Raw genomic sequence first — 16,694 nt, 5'->3', positions numbered from 1 at the left:
CTAGCTTGGCAACCTCCCCGCCCCCAAAGAAAGGACTGTCACAATAGAGGTGGGGATCGATGCTCTCATCTGGCTTTATTTCATGGTTCATAATCTTAGCTTCCAAGTCACTTTGTCATGGCCTAAAAGCCTCAGCCTTTGGCAACACTTAGGCTTTCTAAGAAGAAGTAACATCAGGCTTAGCAACTGAGCCAGGCTTTGGATCTAGTGGAGGGATTCTGCCTTTTCAATGTCAAATCTTCCCTGAATACCCAGGAAATATGCCCACCAAGGCTAAGGCTGGTAAACCCCATGGCTTTGCAAGTCATAGTCTCTGACCCTCTGTTTTCTCTATTTGTAAAATAAATAGAATCATGACCCATTGGCTAAGCTGAAGAAAAGTTGTATGACTTACTTGCAAGGATGTATGACTCTTTTAAGTCAATGTTCAATCTATACAAAGCATGTGTATGAACGATGAAAGACGAATTGATACTGAAGGTGTATTTTTTGCCAGTCGTGGGGCTTGAACTCTGGGCCTGGGCACTGTCCTTGAGTTTTCTCAAGGCTAGCACTCTATCACTTGAGCAATAGCACCACTTCCAGCTTTTTCTGTGTATGGGGTGCCAGAGAATTGAACCCAGGGCTTTGTGCGTGGTAGGCCAGCACGCTACTACTAGGCCACACTCCCCGTCCTGGTGTATGGCGTCATTACAGGCACTGTCAGAATCTGGGTCAGGTCCTGGGATGATGAAGGTGGCTCCAAGATCTGAGAGACATAAATCTGGTGTGAGAAATGGATCGAAGACAACAAAGGTGAGGCCAGTGGCACTGCAGATGCTGGAAGAGGCACTCTGATAGCAGAGAGAGGACCCAGCAGTGAGCTCTGCCGTGCTCATCCTCTGCAGTTGTGAAATGCACAAGGCTGGGGTCAGCTGTCACATCACAACCACATCTTCCATAAATCACGCAGGTAGAAGCCCAGAGCACAACTGGGAAGACAAGAAGGCTGTACTGGGATGCGTCTACTTGTGGGCGGATTTGCTTCTTCCTCCTTTCTGTACTAAAGAGCAGCACATGTGTTTTGAGGAGAGTTCTCCCCATGGGAGAAAGAGACGGAAGACTATAGAATGGGAACTAGAGAGAAGACGGGTATTTCCGCACTGGTGTTCAGGCAGCACGCCCAGCAGACTGCCTCTCCTCCACTGTTGTTTCTCCACATTGAATCCCGCAGTTCTAGGGCCCCATGACAGCACTGTCCCCTCTCTCTGATATGGACATCCATCCTCAGGACAGTGTGGCAGTTCTAGCTGTGGAGACTCTCTGGGTGGGTTCATTATCCTGTTTCTTCCTCACCCCAGAAGAAATACATCCACACCACTAATTCCCAGTGCTAATTCTGTTTGAAAGGCTCGGCATAGTTTCTGCTTTCTGCCTGCATTCTGAATTATTCAGAAGCTAATGAATTATCCTGAAAATGGGAGAGAGGGGGGGAAGGGGGAGAGAGGAGAGAGAATGATGGATGTGGGCAGAGAGATGAATCATGAGGGTTTTGAACCTCAGTGGATATGAGAATGAGAAGGAGGAAGAGTCAGAGGACAATTCCCAAGATAGTGACTGCCAATTTGCAAACCAATCATAAGTAGATAAGGGCTGAAATTTATGCATCCAGTGCCGGGAGCTTAGTTGCCTGTCTATAATTTATTTGTGCCTTCCTAGCTGCAATTTCAGCCTCACGTCAAGAAACAAAATTTCTACTTTCAGCACCAGGGAGAGCCCCTCCCCCCCAACATACCATTTTTATTCCTTAAAAACCCCAGCGATCTATGCATCTTCGAGGTGTTGAAGTCTTCCACACATGAAGGGAAACTTGTTTACTGCATCAGGGGGAAATTAGGCTATGATATCAAAATATTTAGAATTTGTTAGTGCCATACATGGCAAAAAGGATATAGTCTTAATTGGTGTGAATCCTGAAGGATTAATTCTAATGGTTTAGCATCCTTTCAACATCAATACAGCTTCAAGTTCTCATTGTACACAGTCATCACCAGGCACTGACATCTGTAGCCATCTCCTAAGTGGGTCCCTGACCTATGCTCTTTAGTTAGTACACCAGCTATGTATGGCTGCCACGGGTCTCTTCTCAGAGCTGTTTGTCTTCTGTGGTCCACAAAATAAAGCCCCAGATGTTCATTATAAAATTCTTAGTTCAAATGGTTCTTCTAAAAATCAGAAGTAGAATCGAACATTTCAGCCATCACACCCTGGAGTATATACTCCCAGCAACTGAAAGCGGGGTACAGAGCTGGGTACAGATCTGAGGTAGCATTATTTGCAATAGCCAAAAGTTAGAAGCAGGCAGGCACCAATGGGTTTGTGCCTGTAATTCCAGCTACTCAAGAGCCTGAGATCTGATGACCACAGTTTGAAGCTTTCCTGGCCAGGAAAGCCCCTGAGACTTAGCTCCAATTAACCATCAAAAAGCTGGAAGTGGAGCAGTGGCTCAAGTGGCAGAGCATTAGCCTTGAGCAAAAAAAGCTAAGGGCTAACTGTCCAGACACCCTGAGTTAAATCCCCAGTACTGGCACACAAGAAAAGTTGGGGCAATATGTATTAATATAAGAAGGTGAAACAAAATGTGACCATGGAATATTATCTAGCCTTTAAAAAGAAAAATATTGACATCTGCTACAAGCCAGAAATATCTCAAAGATTCTATGTTATATGACATAAGCAAGTCATGAAAGACAAATACTGTCAGATTCCACTACAGGAAGTGCCTAATACAGTTGAATCCCCCAACACAAAGCTGAACAATGGCTGCCAGAAGGAAATGGGGGATGATTGTCAACTGTCCACTTTGCAAGATGCAGAGTATTCTGGATACTGGATGTACAGTAGTGTGACTGTGTTTAATACTACTGAACTACTGTGCACTAAAAATAGTTAAGATGCTTAGTTTTGCCATGAGTATTTTCCTACAATTAAATAGAAACATTATAGTTCTGCTTTCTAGCTCATATCCTACCCAGCTATGAATTGAGACATCCCGAACAGACCCTGGACTTCCTGTATCAGGAACACTCCCAGCCAGAAAACAACCAAAAACTGGGCCTCTCCCCCACAAAGGGCTATTTGATCCTACCTGGCACACTCTCCGGTATGACCCCCAGCGACGTGGCACCCTGCCCAGGCTGGCCCACAGTGACACTTGTGCCTCCACACAACGCCCCAGTGGCTCTCTTCCTTGTCATTGTCACCTGTGACCACATCCCCTCTCCACTCACTGAACATGGACGACTTCACAGGTTGGCTGCCAAGAACATGATGTTTTCTGTGACACTCCACAGGAAAATTTCCCAAATGGACAAGAAGTGTTCTTTGGGCCTTCTTCGTTTTGTCTAGATCACTGAGCTGCGGCTGGCTTGGGAACTCATTATCTCAGTTTCCATCCGAATGCTGCGTTGGTCTCCAGGCAGAGCCCTTCCTTCTCCCCGTCCCCTGTAGGGTCCCCATCCCCTTCCTCCTGCCTGCACTCTAACTTCCACACAGCAGCAAAGCACCCCCCAAAACAGCAGCATGCAACTCTACTGACAGTGCAGATCCAATCCTGTCAGTCCTTTGCTAAAAGCCCACCAACAGCTTCCCACTCTCTCTAGGTAAAAGCTGAGAGGATAACTCCTTGTTGCACTGCTTTGCCTTTGCCTTTCTTCCTACCTGGCCTCTACCATGCTCCACTGCCCAGTGCTCGCGCCGTTCTGGCCTTCTCAGTGTTCCTGAGACATGACAAGCTTACTCCCATCACAGAATCTCTACACCTGTGCCTCGAACAGTACCCCTAAATTGCCCTATCTCATTCCTCCCCTCCATTCTCCCTGCTCTGTGTCAGAATGCTCTTCCTCTGACTGTGATCTGAAAAGCAGCCAGATCCCACCTACAGTCCCCCTGCTGCCCTCACACGACACTACATTTCTTTTCACCTGGCACATTAGAGACACTTTTTTGTGGGTAGGTGGATGGATGGATGGGTGGATAGATGGATGGATGAGTAGGTGCATGTATGGGTGGTGGGATGGATGGATGGGTGGATAGATGGATGGATGAGTAGGTGCATGTATGGGTGGTGGGATGGATGGATGGATGGATGGATTGATGGATGGGTGAGTGGGTAGATGGGTGGGTGGGTGGGTAGATGGACGAGTGGATGGACGAATAGATGGATGTGTAGGTGGGTGGGTGGATGTGTGGATGGATGGATGGGTAAGTGGACATCTCAGTTTTCTCAAGATTGCACAGGACTGTAGATGCAGTCCTTTGGAGACAATGCCAAGTTCCACTGTAGTTCTAAGTTCCACCAACCTAAAAACCCAGGAAACATCTGTCATATTTCTTTTTCTTCCTTCATCTCAATCTCATCTGACTTGAAGGAACTATTTCAATAACCTGTTGTTATAAGATAAATCCTGCATGTTATGACTGCATTCAAGTCTCTGCACAAGGTGACTTGAAGCAAGCTCAGGTTGGTTCAGAAAGCTGCCAGCCCCCTTCTTGTGTCAATTCCTCCTTTGGGGAAAAGTTTGTTACCACCTGCACCTGTCAAAATGTGGTTTCAACTTAAAGCCCCAGCTCTTTCATGAGCCCAGGAAAAGCGTAAATCACAGGAAACATCTCACCTCCTACCATTTTCAGAGCATCTTGTCCTAACTTCCCTTTTATATGATTGTGTCCTTTCTTCTTTCAGGGTGAAGAGTGAAAGGGAGATGGTATCAACTTGCAATAACAGAAATGTAACTGTGTATGTGCAGGCCTGAATGTGCATGCATGCAGACAGTCATCTGTGCGTTATATTTAATAACCAGAGGAAGAAGCCATGCATTTTTTTGAACAGTTAGATGAATGAGGAAAAGATTGATTGCATCAGGAAAGGGATTGAGGGCTGTACAGGGACCCTAAGCCCAAAGCTTTAGAAATCCATGTTCTCACTGCATGCGGACATTTCCAGAAGTGCTCATCTGCTTTCCTGACACTGCATTCTTTGTCTTGTTTTTGAACAGCTTCTATAAAACACCCTCTAAGTTATTGGATCCTTGCAAAGATCTTAGTCTGCCCCTAGATTTCATTCCTGTTTTTTTCTGGTGTAGTGAAGTTGAGACCCAAGTCCCTAGTTTCAAAATTTATTATCTAACATAAACATTCTCTACCCAATTGCAGATGCAATTTGTACCCAGGAGATGGAACAATCCCCTTAAGGTATAAATTGGATTCTCTTCTATCTTGCTTCTCTATCATCAAGAAGCCATAAATTCTCAGTATTAGTCCACAACAGAAGGGAAGCAGAGGCTCTGTACCTTGAAATATCAAAGTTACTTCTGAGACTGAGTTGGAATTTCCTTCTTAAACGACACTCCAGCAGGACTTTAATTTTTTTTTCTTCCATGTGGCTATTTCTGCCTGGCTGTCATGACTCCCAAACCACACAGTGATTAAGGACTGGCTAAAGTGAACTTTCTTTAACTTCATGGAAATAGGCCATTTTTTTATTTTAGATATAGTAGAGACAAAGACAGGTTGAGGAGTTATCCAGAATATAAAAATAGGCTAGGGCCAGGGTCGGTGGCTCACACATATAACCCTAGCTACAGAGATCTGAGGATTGCAGTTCCAAGCCAAGGCAGGAAAGTCCATGATACTCTTAATTAATCACAAATTAATCATCAAAAAGCCAGAAGTAGAGTGGAGCTTCAAGTGATAAGAGTGTCAGCCTTGAGTAAAAATCTAAGCTAAAGTAGCACATTCAGGCTTTGAGTTCAAGCCCCACAAAATAAACAATGTCAACAACAAAAACTCCATTCCACAAGGCTCTGTCCCATGTCTGTTGTTTTCTATTTATTTATTTATTTATTTATTTATTTATTTATTTATTTATTTATTTTACAGTCCTGGCTTGAACTCAGGGCCTGAGCACTGTCCTCAAGGCTAGAGCTCTACCATTCGAGCCACAGTAGCATTACTGGCTTTTTCTATGTATGTGGTAACTGAGGAATCGAACCTGGGTCTTCATGCATGCTAGGCAAATACGCCATCACTAGGCCAAACTCCCGGCCCCATGTCTGTTAACTGCTAATACCTTATTATTGATCTCATTGAGGGCCAAGGAGGTGCTAGACAAAATTGTATGGCATGTCATATACAGAAATATTTCAGTCCATCTGCACCCATGTCCCTTTGGAAGATAAAACAGCATGAACAGATCAACTTCTTGTCCACATCTGGCTGAGGGATGGGAGCAGAATTCCAACAAGGACTACAATACAAACTAAAGATTTTGTTTCTCCTTTTGTCAAAGTGTTCATTCTGCTTTGATTTTCTTCATGAAAAGGGCAACATGCTCATTAAAGAAAAATCTACAGTGGGAACAGAAGAGGAGGGAGACTCCTGGAATCTCCAACACCATGTGTTCTGAAACCACATTTTGGCCTTTTTCTTTTAATATGCAGACACATAGCCATGATATCTTACAAGATACCATTAACTCTCAGGATTACAAAAACAGTCCTTCCGCATTCATAGGATTTTATAATGAGTATTAACTCTGTGTGTGTTATGGTTTTATAGTTTCTTAAAAGGCAGTAGATAGTTTACCAAGGTAATTTCTTTCCCTCTAGGTTATTTCAAAATTATTGGTTATCATAAGCAATGCTATCATATGCTTATGCTTACAAAGCCTAGACCAGAATCTTAGATGTATTCCAGTAAGCAAAGTTAGTGACTCAGAGTGCATGAATATGTATGAAAAACTTGACATTTATTGCCAGGTATCTTTCTGCCAGCAAATACACATCCAGGCTGCTGAAGACCATTTTCCGGATGTGTTAGGAACTGTGTCCTCTCTGCCTCAAAGCAGTCTGAGGGAGATGCTCTCATTCCCCAGAATCCTTCTTCCCCCACCTCCACATCCCAAGAAACACAGCTGTTCTTCCCGTTTCCTCACTGCAGCATCACTGAGCTGTGGCTCTCTCAGTCTTCAGGCAGCGATCATGGTGCCGCACAGAGATACAATGGTCTGGCTCTCAGTCTTCAGGCAGCGATCATGGTGCCGCACAGAGATACAATGGTCTGGCTCTCAGTCTTCAGGCAGCGATCATGGTGCCGCACAGAGATACAATGGTCTTGCTTCTTTTAGGATTTTTTTTTTTTTTGGCCAGTCCTGGGCTTGAGCTCAGGGCCTGAGCACTGTCCTTGGACTTTCTCAAGGCCAGAGCTCTACCACTTCCAGCTTTTTTCTTATGCATGTGGTACCGAGGAATCGAACCTGGGTCTTCATGCATGGTAGGCAAGCACTCTATCACGAGGCCAAACTCCTGGCCCTGGTCCTGCTTCTCTTAAATTGCTGAGTTGAAGCTAACTCAGCACTGCATTCTTTATCAACTGAACAAACTTCCTCTTGGGGTAGCCAGATGCATCATTTTTCAGTCTTCCTGAAGAAACTGGGGTCCTCCCATCAACAAGATCAAAACTGGTCTTGCTCTCCTGCTGGCCACAGAGGCCATGTTGCAGCACCAACCCAATGGCTTGTGTGCCTCTGCTGCTGGCTGGAGCTCCAGTATTCTGATTCCCTTTCTTCCTTGTTCATGATAGAACCCATGGCATCTGCTAGGTCTTAAGAGAAGGTGTGTGGAAGATACATTTTCTGAGACCTGGCACTGGTGGAAATGTGCAGCGTGCACTCTCACACAGATGGGCACATTGCACTTCCTTGTAGCACCTTCCGGGTGACTCCTTTTCTCCCCAGGATGATCTGACCTGCAGCTGATTTTGATGTGTGTTCATTTATAGCCATGGCTCAGAAACCTGGGTGGGTTCTTCCCACCTAGAAACTCCTATATTTCAGGTCGCTTTTTTTTTCTTTCTTGATTTTATTAACTATTTGTTCCTCTGTTTTCTTCTTCTCTTGTGTTGACATTTCTGGGCTGGACCTCAAATGTTATTATCTTTTCTCCTTCCTATTTGTCTTTGTACTGTGCTTTGTGGGAGAGTCTACAGACCTTACCTTTCAATAGATTTCGTGTTTTTCATTTCTGCTTTCACACTTGTAATTGATAAAAAGCTCTGATGTTTGTTCTCTGAATTTTGAAAAAAAAAGAAAGTCACTTCTTGTTTTATACCTACAAAAGTCTCGTCCCACTGACAACACTTTTGATGATTTTTTTCATGTTTGCAGAAAAAGGTTGTTTATTCCCAGAAGTTTTTATTTATTTCATTGGATTTTGATGTTCGTATGATAAGATTTCTCAGTCTGATCCTCTTGGGTTTTTACTGAGCAGCTGATAATGAGCCCGTGGGGCTTGTGATGAGGAGCTGGGATGCCAAGGTGTCAGGGATAACGTGCGGTGTCACAATCCCTTCCACACTCAGTCACATTCCCACGGAAATCACTTGGTTTCTTACCCAGGTGACCAAAGTCTGGTGCCATCTTCTCTGAGCCCAGCAGGAACAAGGAGAGCACTGTTCTGGGGGAGTATATTTAGATTATTGTGCTCTTTTTACTATAGAACATCAGCCTGGCTAGGATGGATGACCTATGTGCTGACAGTCCACGTTTGTCTCCTCGGGGGAACGAGCCTTTGCCATCTGTGTGACCAGGAAGGAGGCGGGAAGGTTCTGGATGAGGAAGACCCTGGCTTCTCCACCCACACTTGGGGAAGGTTCCCAGCACATCCACTGTATTTTTAGCACCCTTCTCCTCGCCACCTCCTCTCTGTAGACACTGGTGCCAAGCCTGGAGCTCCTGGGGGAACCTTCAGTGTCTGTCCCTCTCGACTCCCCTCCAGTGACAGCCTAAGTTCTGTTTCTGGTATTCTAAGCCACGTACCAATCTACACTTCCTCCAAGTTCCCTAAGGCTGTGCTGTAGTCTCGGTTCCGTTTTCCCTCTCCTTATAAAGGGATCATTTCTCAGCCATTCCCGCCTATCCTTTGACTGGGACTTAGATGAGAGCAAATGAGTCACAGCAGAGCAAGAGAGCCAGCAGCAGCCACAGCCCCGAATGCTGCTCACGGGGCTGGCAAGGAGGTGCAGGCCTGGCGTTCTGCGTTCAGAAACCAGGGGCGCTACATGGCGGCACTGCTGCCTGCAGTAAGGAGAGTGCTGTGGCCCTTACGGTCCCAGGCACCTCAACAACGTCAGGGACAAAATGCTTCCCAAGCCGCGGCTGGCTGCCCCCCACGCCCCCTGGCCGGCCGCTGCCCTGCCCGCCTGCCCGCGGCAGTACCTGTGGATGATGTGGGATCGGTGCAGGTACTCCAGGGCCAGGGCCAGCTCACAGATGTACAGCTTCACAGCCCCCTCCGTGAAGTGCACGTTCTGCTGCAGGTGGTAGCGCAGGTCCCCGCCCAGCAGCAGGTCTACCACCATGAACATGTCCTCCTCGTCCTGGAAGGAGTACCTAGGAGCACACAGGGCCGAGGTTAGTGCCGCGGTGCCTGCACCCTCCTCAAGACCCCACTTTACAGCAGGGTAAGCTGAGGCCCACGTCGCCTATGTCATGGTGCTGTGGGCCTGGAAAGGACAGGGGGCATCCCAGTCTCGAGGTGCCCTGCCCGCGTCTCCTTCTCCCTGATGCCGGCTCGTGACTTCCACGGTGGTTAGTGGATGATCTGATAAAGCCCTTCGTGTCTGGGAGGCTCTCCCCATTCCAGAATGTTCAAGGTTTAGTCTCCAGCCCAGTGGGAGGGAGTTCAGTCATTGGAGCTTGGCCTTGTGGGGCGCTGGCTCTTCCTGTCTGCTTTGTTTTCCAGCCTGAGAGATGGGTGGTCATCCTCTACCCACCGCAAGTCCAAAGCAGCTGGGCCAAGAGACCAAGCAGAAACCTCCGAAACCATGCACCTGAAGGAGCTCATTCCCAGAACCCCGAAGGCAACGAATCGAGGGCCATCTCAATGCAGGAGTTAGGGAACCCTCTGAACTCCAGGAAAGCAGCCATCCCCAGCCACCAGACAGCTGCCCGGGGCAGGGCCAACCAGCTGAGCCCAGTTGGTCCACAGAACATGAGATGAAAGTATTTAGATTTTTCAACCACTAAGGCCTAGGATGGTATTTTTCTTGTATATTTATTTTGGAAGCAACACATACGTAACAGTATTGAAGCAATCACATTTGAGCTTCCTAAGAGGGAGGAGTCGGCCCACTGATTCCGCTGGATGTAGCTGAGCAACTGCAACCTTCACATCCAAAATGGTGCCCAGTTCCTTGCCAGTTCTTAGTATGTGCTAATAGGACCACGCAGTGTGATTATGGAGTTATGGACCATTATCAGGGATGCTTGTGGACTGTGTCTGAGGACTCTGAACATCAGACCTGAAGAAGCCAGGCCACTCGTCTCGTCCAGCAGAAGAGGAAACTGAGGCCAAGCGAGGCAGCGCTGGCAGCAGGGACAAGAACCCCAGTGCTCCGGTAATTACTTGTGGTGCTGCAGTGAACATGCACTGCTGCAGGCCCGGGTGAACAGCTCTGGGGAGCCAGCTGTGTGAAGTCTAGAACTGGAAGAACCTTCAATGCCTTTGAGTCCCCAAAGCCTACATTACAAAAATGGGGAGCCAGGCTTGGAAAGGAACCCCTGTTCTCCTGTCTGTCTCCTCTGCGGTCAAATATGACTCAGAATCAAGGCAAGAGAGAGAAGGCTGCTCATTGTGCCCCTTTATCGTGAATCTCCAGGTGTGTTCAGAACATCTGGCATTGGAGCGTGAGATAAAGAAATGCCAGCATCCTTGAATTAAAGGCACCCATACTCCTTCAAGGGTGGCCCAGCAAACTCACTGGTTGCCAATGCAGAGACGAAGCTCTAGGCCTCTTTTGGGGGGTCCAGGGGTGTGGGAGGAATTGGGTATGATAGGAAACATCTGGTGGCTTAGCCCTCCCTGGCCTTGTAAAGCCACTAAAGCCATCATGCCCTCACCCCACCCACCCCTGTGACCGTATCCGGTCCTAATCACTTCCTAACAGCCTTGCCACCAACGATCCCAAAGTCTTTAGGACTCAGCAGTCCACATGTGAACACTGGGGTACACACTCACAGACAGCAGGGCCCCCCAGTGTGTGTGTGTGTGTGTGTGTGTGTGTGTGTGTGTCTGTTAGGAAAGAACTTGATGACCTCCAAAGAAATCACAGGCTCAACTCTGCCTCACACAGACCTCTAGGACATTGTTACAGTGATAACCCATGCCCTCTGCACGCTCTAGTCACAGCTGGCCTGCCAGAGGGACTCTCATTCGCTATTCCACCAGAGCTCTGCAGGAACCGCATGACTTTTCAGGGGGAACACTTGCAGGCTGGAGTGGATTTGAGGAGCACTAAAGTGCACAACATTCAGTGATTCAAGTTCTGGTCTTTTCTTGTTGAAGACCTACACTTTCCCCTGGACGGTGGAACCTCCAATCCCCAGAGTCATGGTATGACTGCAGAAGGGAACGGGCCCTCTCATTGATCCCTGTGGCTTTGTGGTCTCCCGCAGTTTTGTGCCCGTGCCCTTTCATGTCCTTCCTGCTCTAGGTTACTAATTATGCTGGCATCATGGCTTTGTGCACTAGCATGGGAATGACGTTGAGGCAGATGAGAAAGCCCCACCTCAGCATGGGATCCAAGATGGCAGACGAAAGATAGGGGTCCCCACCCATGCCACTGTGCTGTACAATGATAACCCCCCAGAGCCAACTGTGCCCCTCAACTCTATCCAAACTCAGGATAAGGGAGGGATGCTTTGCCCAGACTCCAAATCATCCCTCAATACCCAGCGTTATAACAGTGGAACTTTATGTCCCTACTTTCACAGTGGACAAACCTAGGGCCAAGAGAGGCTAACCAGGCAGGGGTCACTAGGACAAGTATGGCCGGAAGCCATCATCAGTGTGGCGGTGTCCAAACCACTGGTCTGCCGTGCTAAGCAGGCTCTGAAGAGGACAGGATCAGAGCAGAGAGGCCCCATGTAGAGTGGGACAGAAATTGGATAGAAAGCCCGGGTCCCCTGCCCTTGTCACAGTGCCTAAGTAGGGCTCCACCTCACCTTACCCACAGCCTGGCCCTCCGCTGAACTGTTCTGCAATCCCAGAGTTGAGGAGAATGGGACTCCAGTCAAGGAAAGGGGACTTCTGTGGGACAAAAGCCCTCCTGGAACCTCCAGCGCCATAATGCCACCGTTCTCTAGTGTTTCTCCCTGGGCAAAGGCCAAATGCAGGCCTTCCCCGTGGATGGCCCGGCGGGCCCTGGAAGCCAGGAACACCTGGGGCTCAGGCTCGTGGCCCATGTCTTCCCCATCTGTCACTCCAGAGGTCAAGGCTCCAGCCTCTCCCCAGACGACTCCCGTCCAGTCGGGTCTTCTGGGAGTGCAGATGGGGGGCGGGGGCTGTCCACCATGCCCCCTCCAGCCATGCGCAGACAGTGAACATCTCCCAAGAAAGGAACTAAAAATAGCCTTGTCTGCCATAGAAATCCAATAATGGAACGCGGGGCTCTGTCACTTCATATGGTACAAGTAAAAAAAGCGCTTATCAAACCTGAACCGTGCTTGGTACACAGAAGTCCTTATAACGTTTTTAATAACCTTCATAATAACAAGTTTTTCTTCCATTTTAACATTTGACTCGAAGCACAGTCACCCTGGCGCGGTTCAAATCTGATGGCTCCCGCCGGCCTTCAAACCGGGATGAGTCTCTTCTATCTCCTCCCTGGGAGTCAAACACAGTGGTCTGCTGACCCATGAGCAAGGAAACCATGGGAGAGAGACTCCTATCCACCCGGCTCTTCAGGCCACGGCAGCTGGAGCAGGAGGAAACATGAGATCGGACCCCAGGGAAGCTACAGGTTCAAATCCCACCTCCTGCCCACACTCTGCAAACTGTAAATTGCTCCCTATCCATACACAGAGCCTTGTTCTTGTATCACAATGGTTTTGATGCTTTTAGATGGTAATGTTCAAGCCTCTGCGGGATGTTCACGGGCTGATGAAGGATAAGACTGATGGAAGAGACAGAGGGAAAATGAAAACTACAGCATGCGAGCTGGACGCGGGCTGTGTGCCCAGCCCAGCACCACAGGCCTCTCCAAGGGCAAAGTGGGCAGCACAGGGCCTCTCACAGATGAAACAACCCAGGGCCAAGCTACTCTGCATAGGCCACCTTCCAGAAGAAACTGGCGATTTGTGTTGTCAAGAGCGGGTCTGGGCCAGGCAATGGTGTCTTGTGCCTGTAAATCCTAGCTTCCCAGGGGGAGGCTGAAGATGTGAAGCCTTTGGTTCAAAACTAGACCCAGCCAGAGTCCATGAGACTCTCATCTCCAGTTAATCACCACCAAGCTGGAGGTGGAGCTATGGCTCAGGTGGAGTGAAAAGGCTAAGGGATTGATTGCACCCAGGCTTTGAGTTAAAAGACCCAGTGCCAGTATGAGACCGACAGACATACTGAGGGACAGAAAGAATTGGAGTGGAGATGTTGGGGCTCTCTGGGGTGGGGATGGGGTTCCTGCAGACTTTTCAGGACCACTGGTGCAGGCTCTCAGCATGGCGTGACGACCCTTAGATTGGGATCCATTTCCTTTTCCACACTCCCATACAGGTACCGATTGCTCTGCTTCACAGGTGAAACGTCATGCTCTGAGAAGAAGAGTAACTTGCCCCATGTCACTTAGCTTTTCTCCACTCCTCTCGCCTCTGAAGGTTTTTTTAAAATCAAGTACTGGGGTTTGAACTCGGGGCTCTGCCCATGCTAGGCACAGAAGCCAAAGCCTGCCTCTTTCTGCTTTAGTTTGTTTTTCAGAGCTTTGTACTTTTTTCCCGGGGCAGACCTTGCATTGTGATCCTCCTTCCCGCACCTTCCACACGCTGAGGGTGCAGGAACCCGTTACCATGCCTGGCCTGTTTGAATATCACTAACTTTTGTTCAGGCTGGCCTTGACCAATAAGCCTCTCGAGCTCTGCCTCGCAAATAGCTGGGATTCAGTGTGGTCTGGCCTCCTCTGTCCTTTGCCAACAGCATGTTTTGTATGTGTGGTCAGGCTGGAATTCAGGGCATGAGCTGTTTGCACAAGGCCAGTGCTCTATCACTTGAGCCACAGCTTTTTCTTGAGGACCAGTTGGAGATAAGAGTCTCTCAGATTGGTGTGCTTGGACTGGTTTTGAACTGTAATCCTCAGATCTCAGCCCCGAGTAGCGAGGATACAAGTGTGAGCCTCTGGGCTCCTGGCATTACCCAGCAACCCAGAAGTCGTAGGCCAGTTTCTTAAGGTGCAAGGTAGACACAAATACAGGGCAAGAGCCCTGCATTCATGTGCTGAGCGCTTCACTGTCATGACCAGATGCATCGCCAGCTATCTAGCCTCACCCAACTCGGTTGAACTCTTCAGCACGCCGACCTCAGCTCACAGGCCCACTCCAGGAGTCCTTCAGCCCCAAGCCAGCCCAGCTTCCCTCTACAACATCTGGCTCTGAATTGATCCATGTGCTCAGTGTTTGGCCATGTGTGGTCTCTCCCCTGCCACACACACACACACACACACACACACACACACACACACACACACACACACACAATGTAGCTCTGGGAGCGAGGCTGTGTCTGTCAGTGGCTCTCACCTTGAGCACACACTAGAGGATCTAAAAACGCTTGGAAACCCTCGCTGCTGGACCCCACTCCAGAGCTTCTGACTCAGCCAATATGGAAGGTCCTAACACACGCCCAGGGGGCTCGGCAGCTAGGATTCAGGGGCCACACTTTGAGAGGACTGCTCTACGTTCCGGAACTGTCTGGAGCCCTGGGACAAAATTCCAACTGCATACCGCAGGCTTTTCCCTGATGTGGGATCAATGCACTTTTAACTCTTTGTGATCCTTGGGGGCTTAAACACAGCACTGCTTTCTCTGGGACACCTGAGAAGCTTTTGGCAGGTAACACCGTGTGCAACGTCCCTGCCTCAATAACACCACTGACAACAATACACTGGCATGGTGGCACATACCTATGTTTACAGCTTCTTGGGAGAGGGAGGTAAGAGATGACGTTCCAGGGCCATCTCAGGAGAGCGTAGTGAGACCCTATGTGAACAACAAACTAAATGTGGACACCACTCCAAAGATAGAGCCTCTGCTCAGTACACGTCTAAGGCCTTTGCTCAGTATAGGTCTAAAACCTTTGGCTCAATCCCTGGCACTGCACTTAACAGCTAAATAAAATCAAATAAAAAGCATCAAGAGATAGAAAGGTAGGAAGGACAAACAAAAATAATAGCTTTGTAACATAAGAAATATGAGACCTTTACAAATTATAAAACACCAATGAAAGAAATTAAATAGAACATAAAGGAGGTATTTATAGCTCCACAGACTGCATTAAGAGGATAATACTCTCCTAATTGATTAGCACACTCAACATAATCATATGAAAAAATAATAGATATGTAACAGCTGAAATGACATTTAAAAAGCCTTTTATAGTTTTTTTTTTGGTCGGTCGTGGGACTTGAACTCTGGGCCTGGGCCTTGTCCCTGAGCACTTCAGCTTAAGGGTACTACTGCCTTTAGCCATAGCTCCAGTTCCCGTTTTCTGGTGATAAAAGTCTCAGGACTTTTGTGCCTGGGCTGGCTTTGAACTGTGATCCTCCTGAATAGCTAGGATTCTAGGCATGAACCACCAGCACCCAGCTTAAAGTTTTAAATTTACTATGGTATCATGGTAACCAAGATAGTAGGTTATAATCACACGAAGAGACAGAAAGATGGTAAAATAATACTATACTTATGATCAATTGATTTTGACTAGAAGGCTAAGACACTTCAGTTGAGAATCATTCTTTTACATAAATATTGCCAGAACATTTGAGAACTTACTTATGAAAGCGTAAAGCTGAGCCCTTACAGCCATACACACAAAAATAACTCAAGGAGATCACCGAATACAGTTTAAAGTGACAACCATGAAAGTCCTGAAGGAAACCACGGTGGAGGTCTTCGATAAGATACAAGGCTGCATGACAAAGTATGCAGGTGTCTTTGTTGTATTCTGACGTGCAGACTTTTGGGTAAATGCCCAAGGGTGGGGTCACTGGGTCACAGTGTTGCCCTATGTTTAGTTTTTTGAGTAATCTCTGTGTGGGTTTCCACAGTGGTTATGCTACTTTAGACCCCCACTGACTATGAGGCTCCTCCCCCCGCATCCTCCCCACTGACAGGGTATGAGGCTCTTCCCCCCTCATCCTCCCCACTGACAGGGTATGAGGCTCCTTCCCCTCATCCTCCCCACTGACAGGGTATGAGGCTCCTCCCCCTCATCCTCCCCAGCATTTGCTGCTGTTTGTATTCTTGTAATGGCTATGACAGCATAGTAACCAAGTTACAGAAACAGTCCAGATGCCTCACAAGCAATGAATGGAGGGAAAATGTGATTATATATACATCTATGTATATACATATGATTGGATATGTGTATATACACATGTATATATACACATGCAGTGGATTTTTTTTGCCAGTCCTGGGCTTAAGCTCAGGGCCTGAGCACTGTCCTTGGATTTTCTCAAGGCTAGAGCTCTACCACTTGAGCCTCAGCACCACTTCCGGCTTTTTCTAAGTATGTGGTACCGAGGAATCGAACCCGGGTCTTCATGCATGCTAGGCAAGCACTCTACCGCTAGGCCAAACTCCCGGCCATGCAGTGGAATTTTATACAGCT

The 16,694-nt window shown here is 47.9% G+C and overlaps 1 protein-coding gene across 1 annotated transcript in view; it reads right to left on the bottom strand.

The window, feature by feature from the left end:
• Stk32b (serine/threonine kinase 32B) overlaps positions 1-16,694 on the bottom strand; it is a 182,679-nt gene that overhangs the window by 46,096 nt on the left and 119,889 nt on the right. Inside the window, exon 4 of the mRNA XM_090343840.1 lies at positions 9,254-9,427. Coding sequence (XP_090199966.1) covers positions 9,254-9,427 — 174 coding nt within the window. The remainder of the gene's footprint in view (positions 1-9,253; positions 9,428-16,694) is intronic.

Source organism: Megascapheus bottae, chromosome 13 (genome assembly GCF_031878675.1).
Source record: "Megascapheus bottae isolate mThoBot1 chromosome 13, mThoBot2.hap1, whole genome shotgun sequence".
Lineage (NCBI taxonomy): Eukaryota > Metazoa > Chordata > Mammalia > Rodentia > Geomyidae > Megascapheus > Megascapheus bottae.
This window is presented reverse-complemented; position numbering and strand designations above follow the sequence as displayed.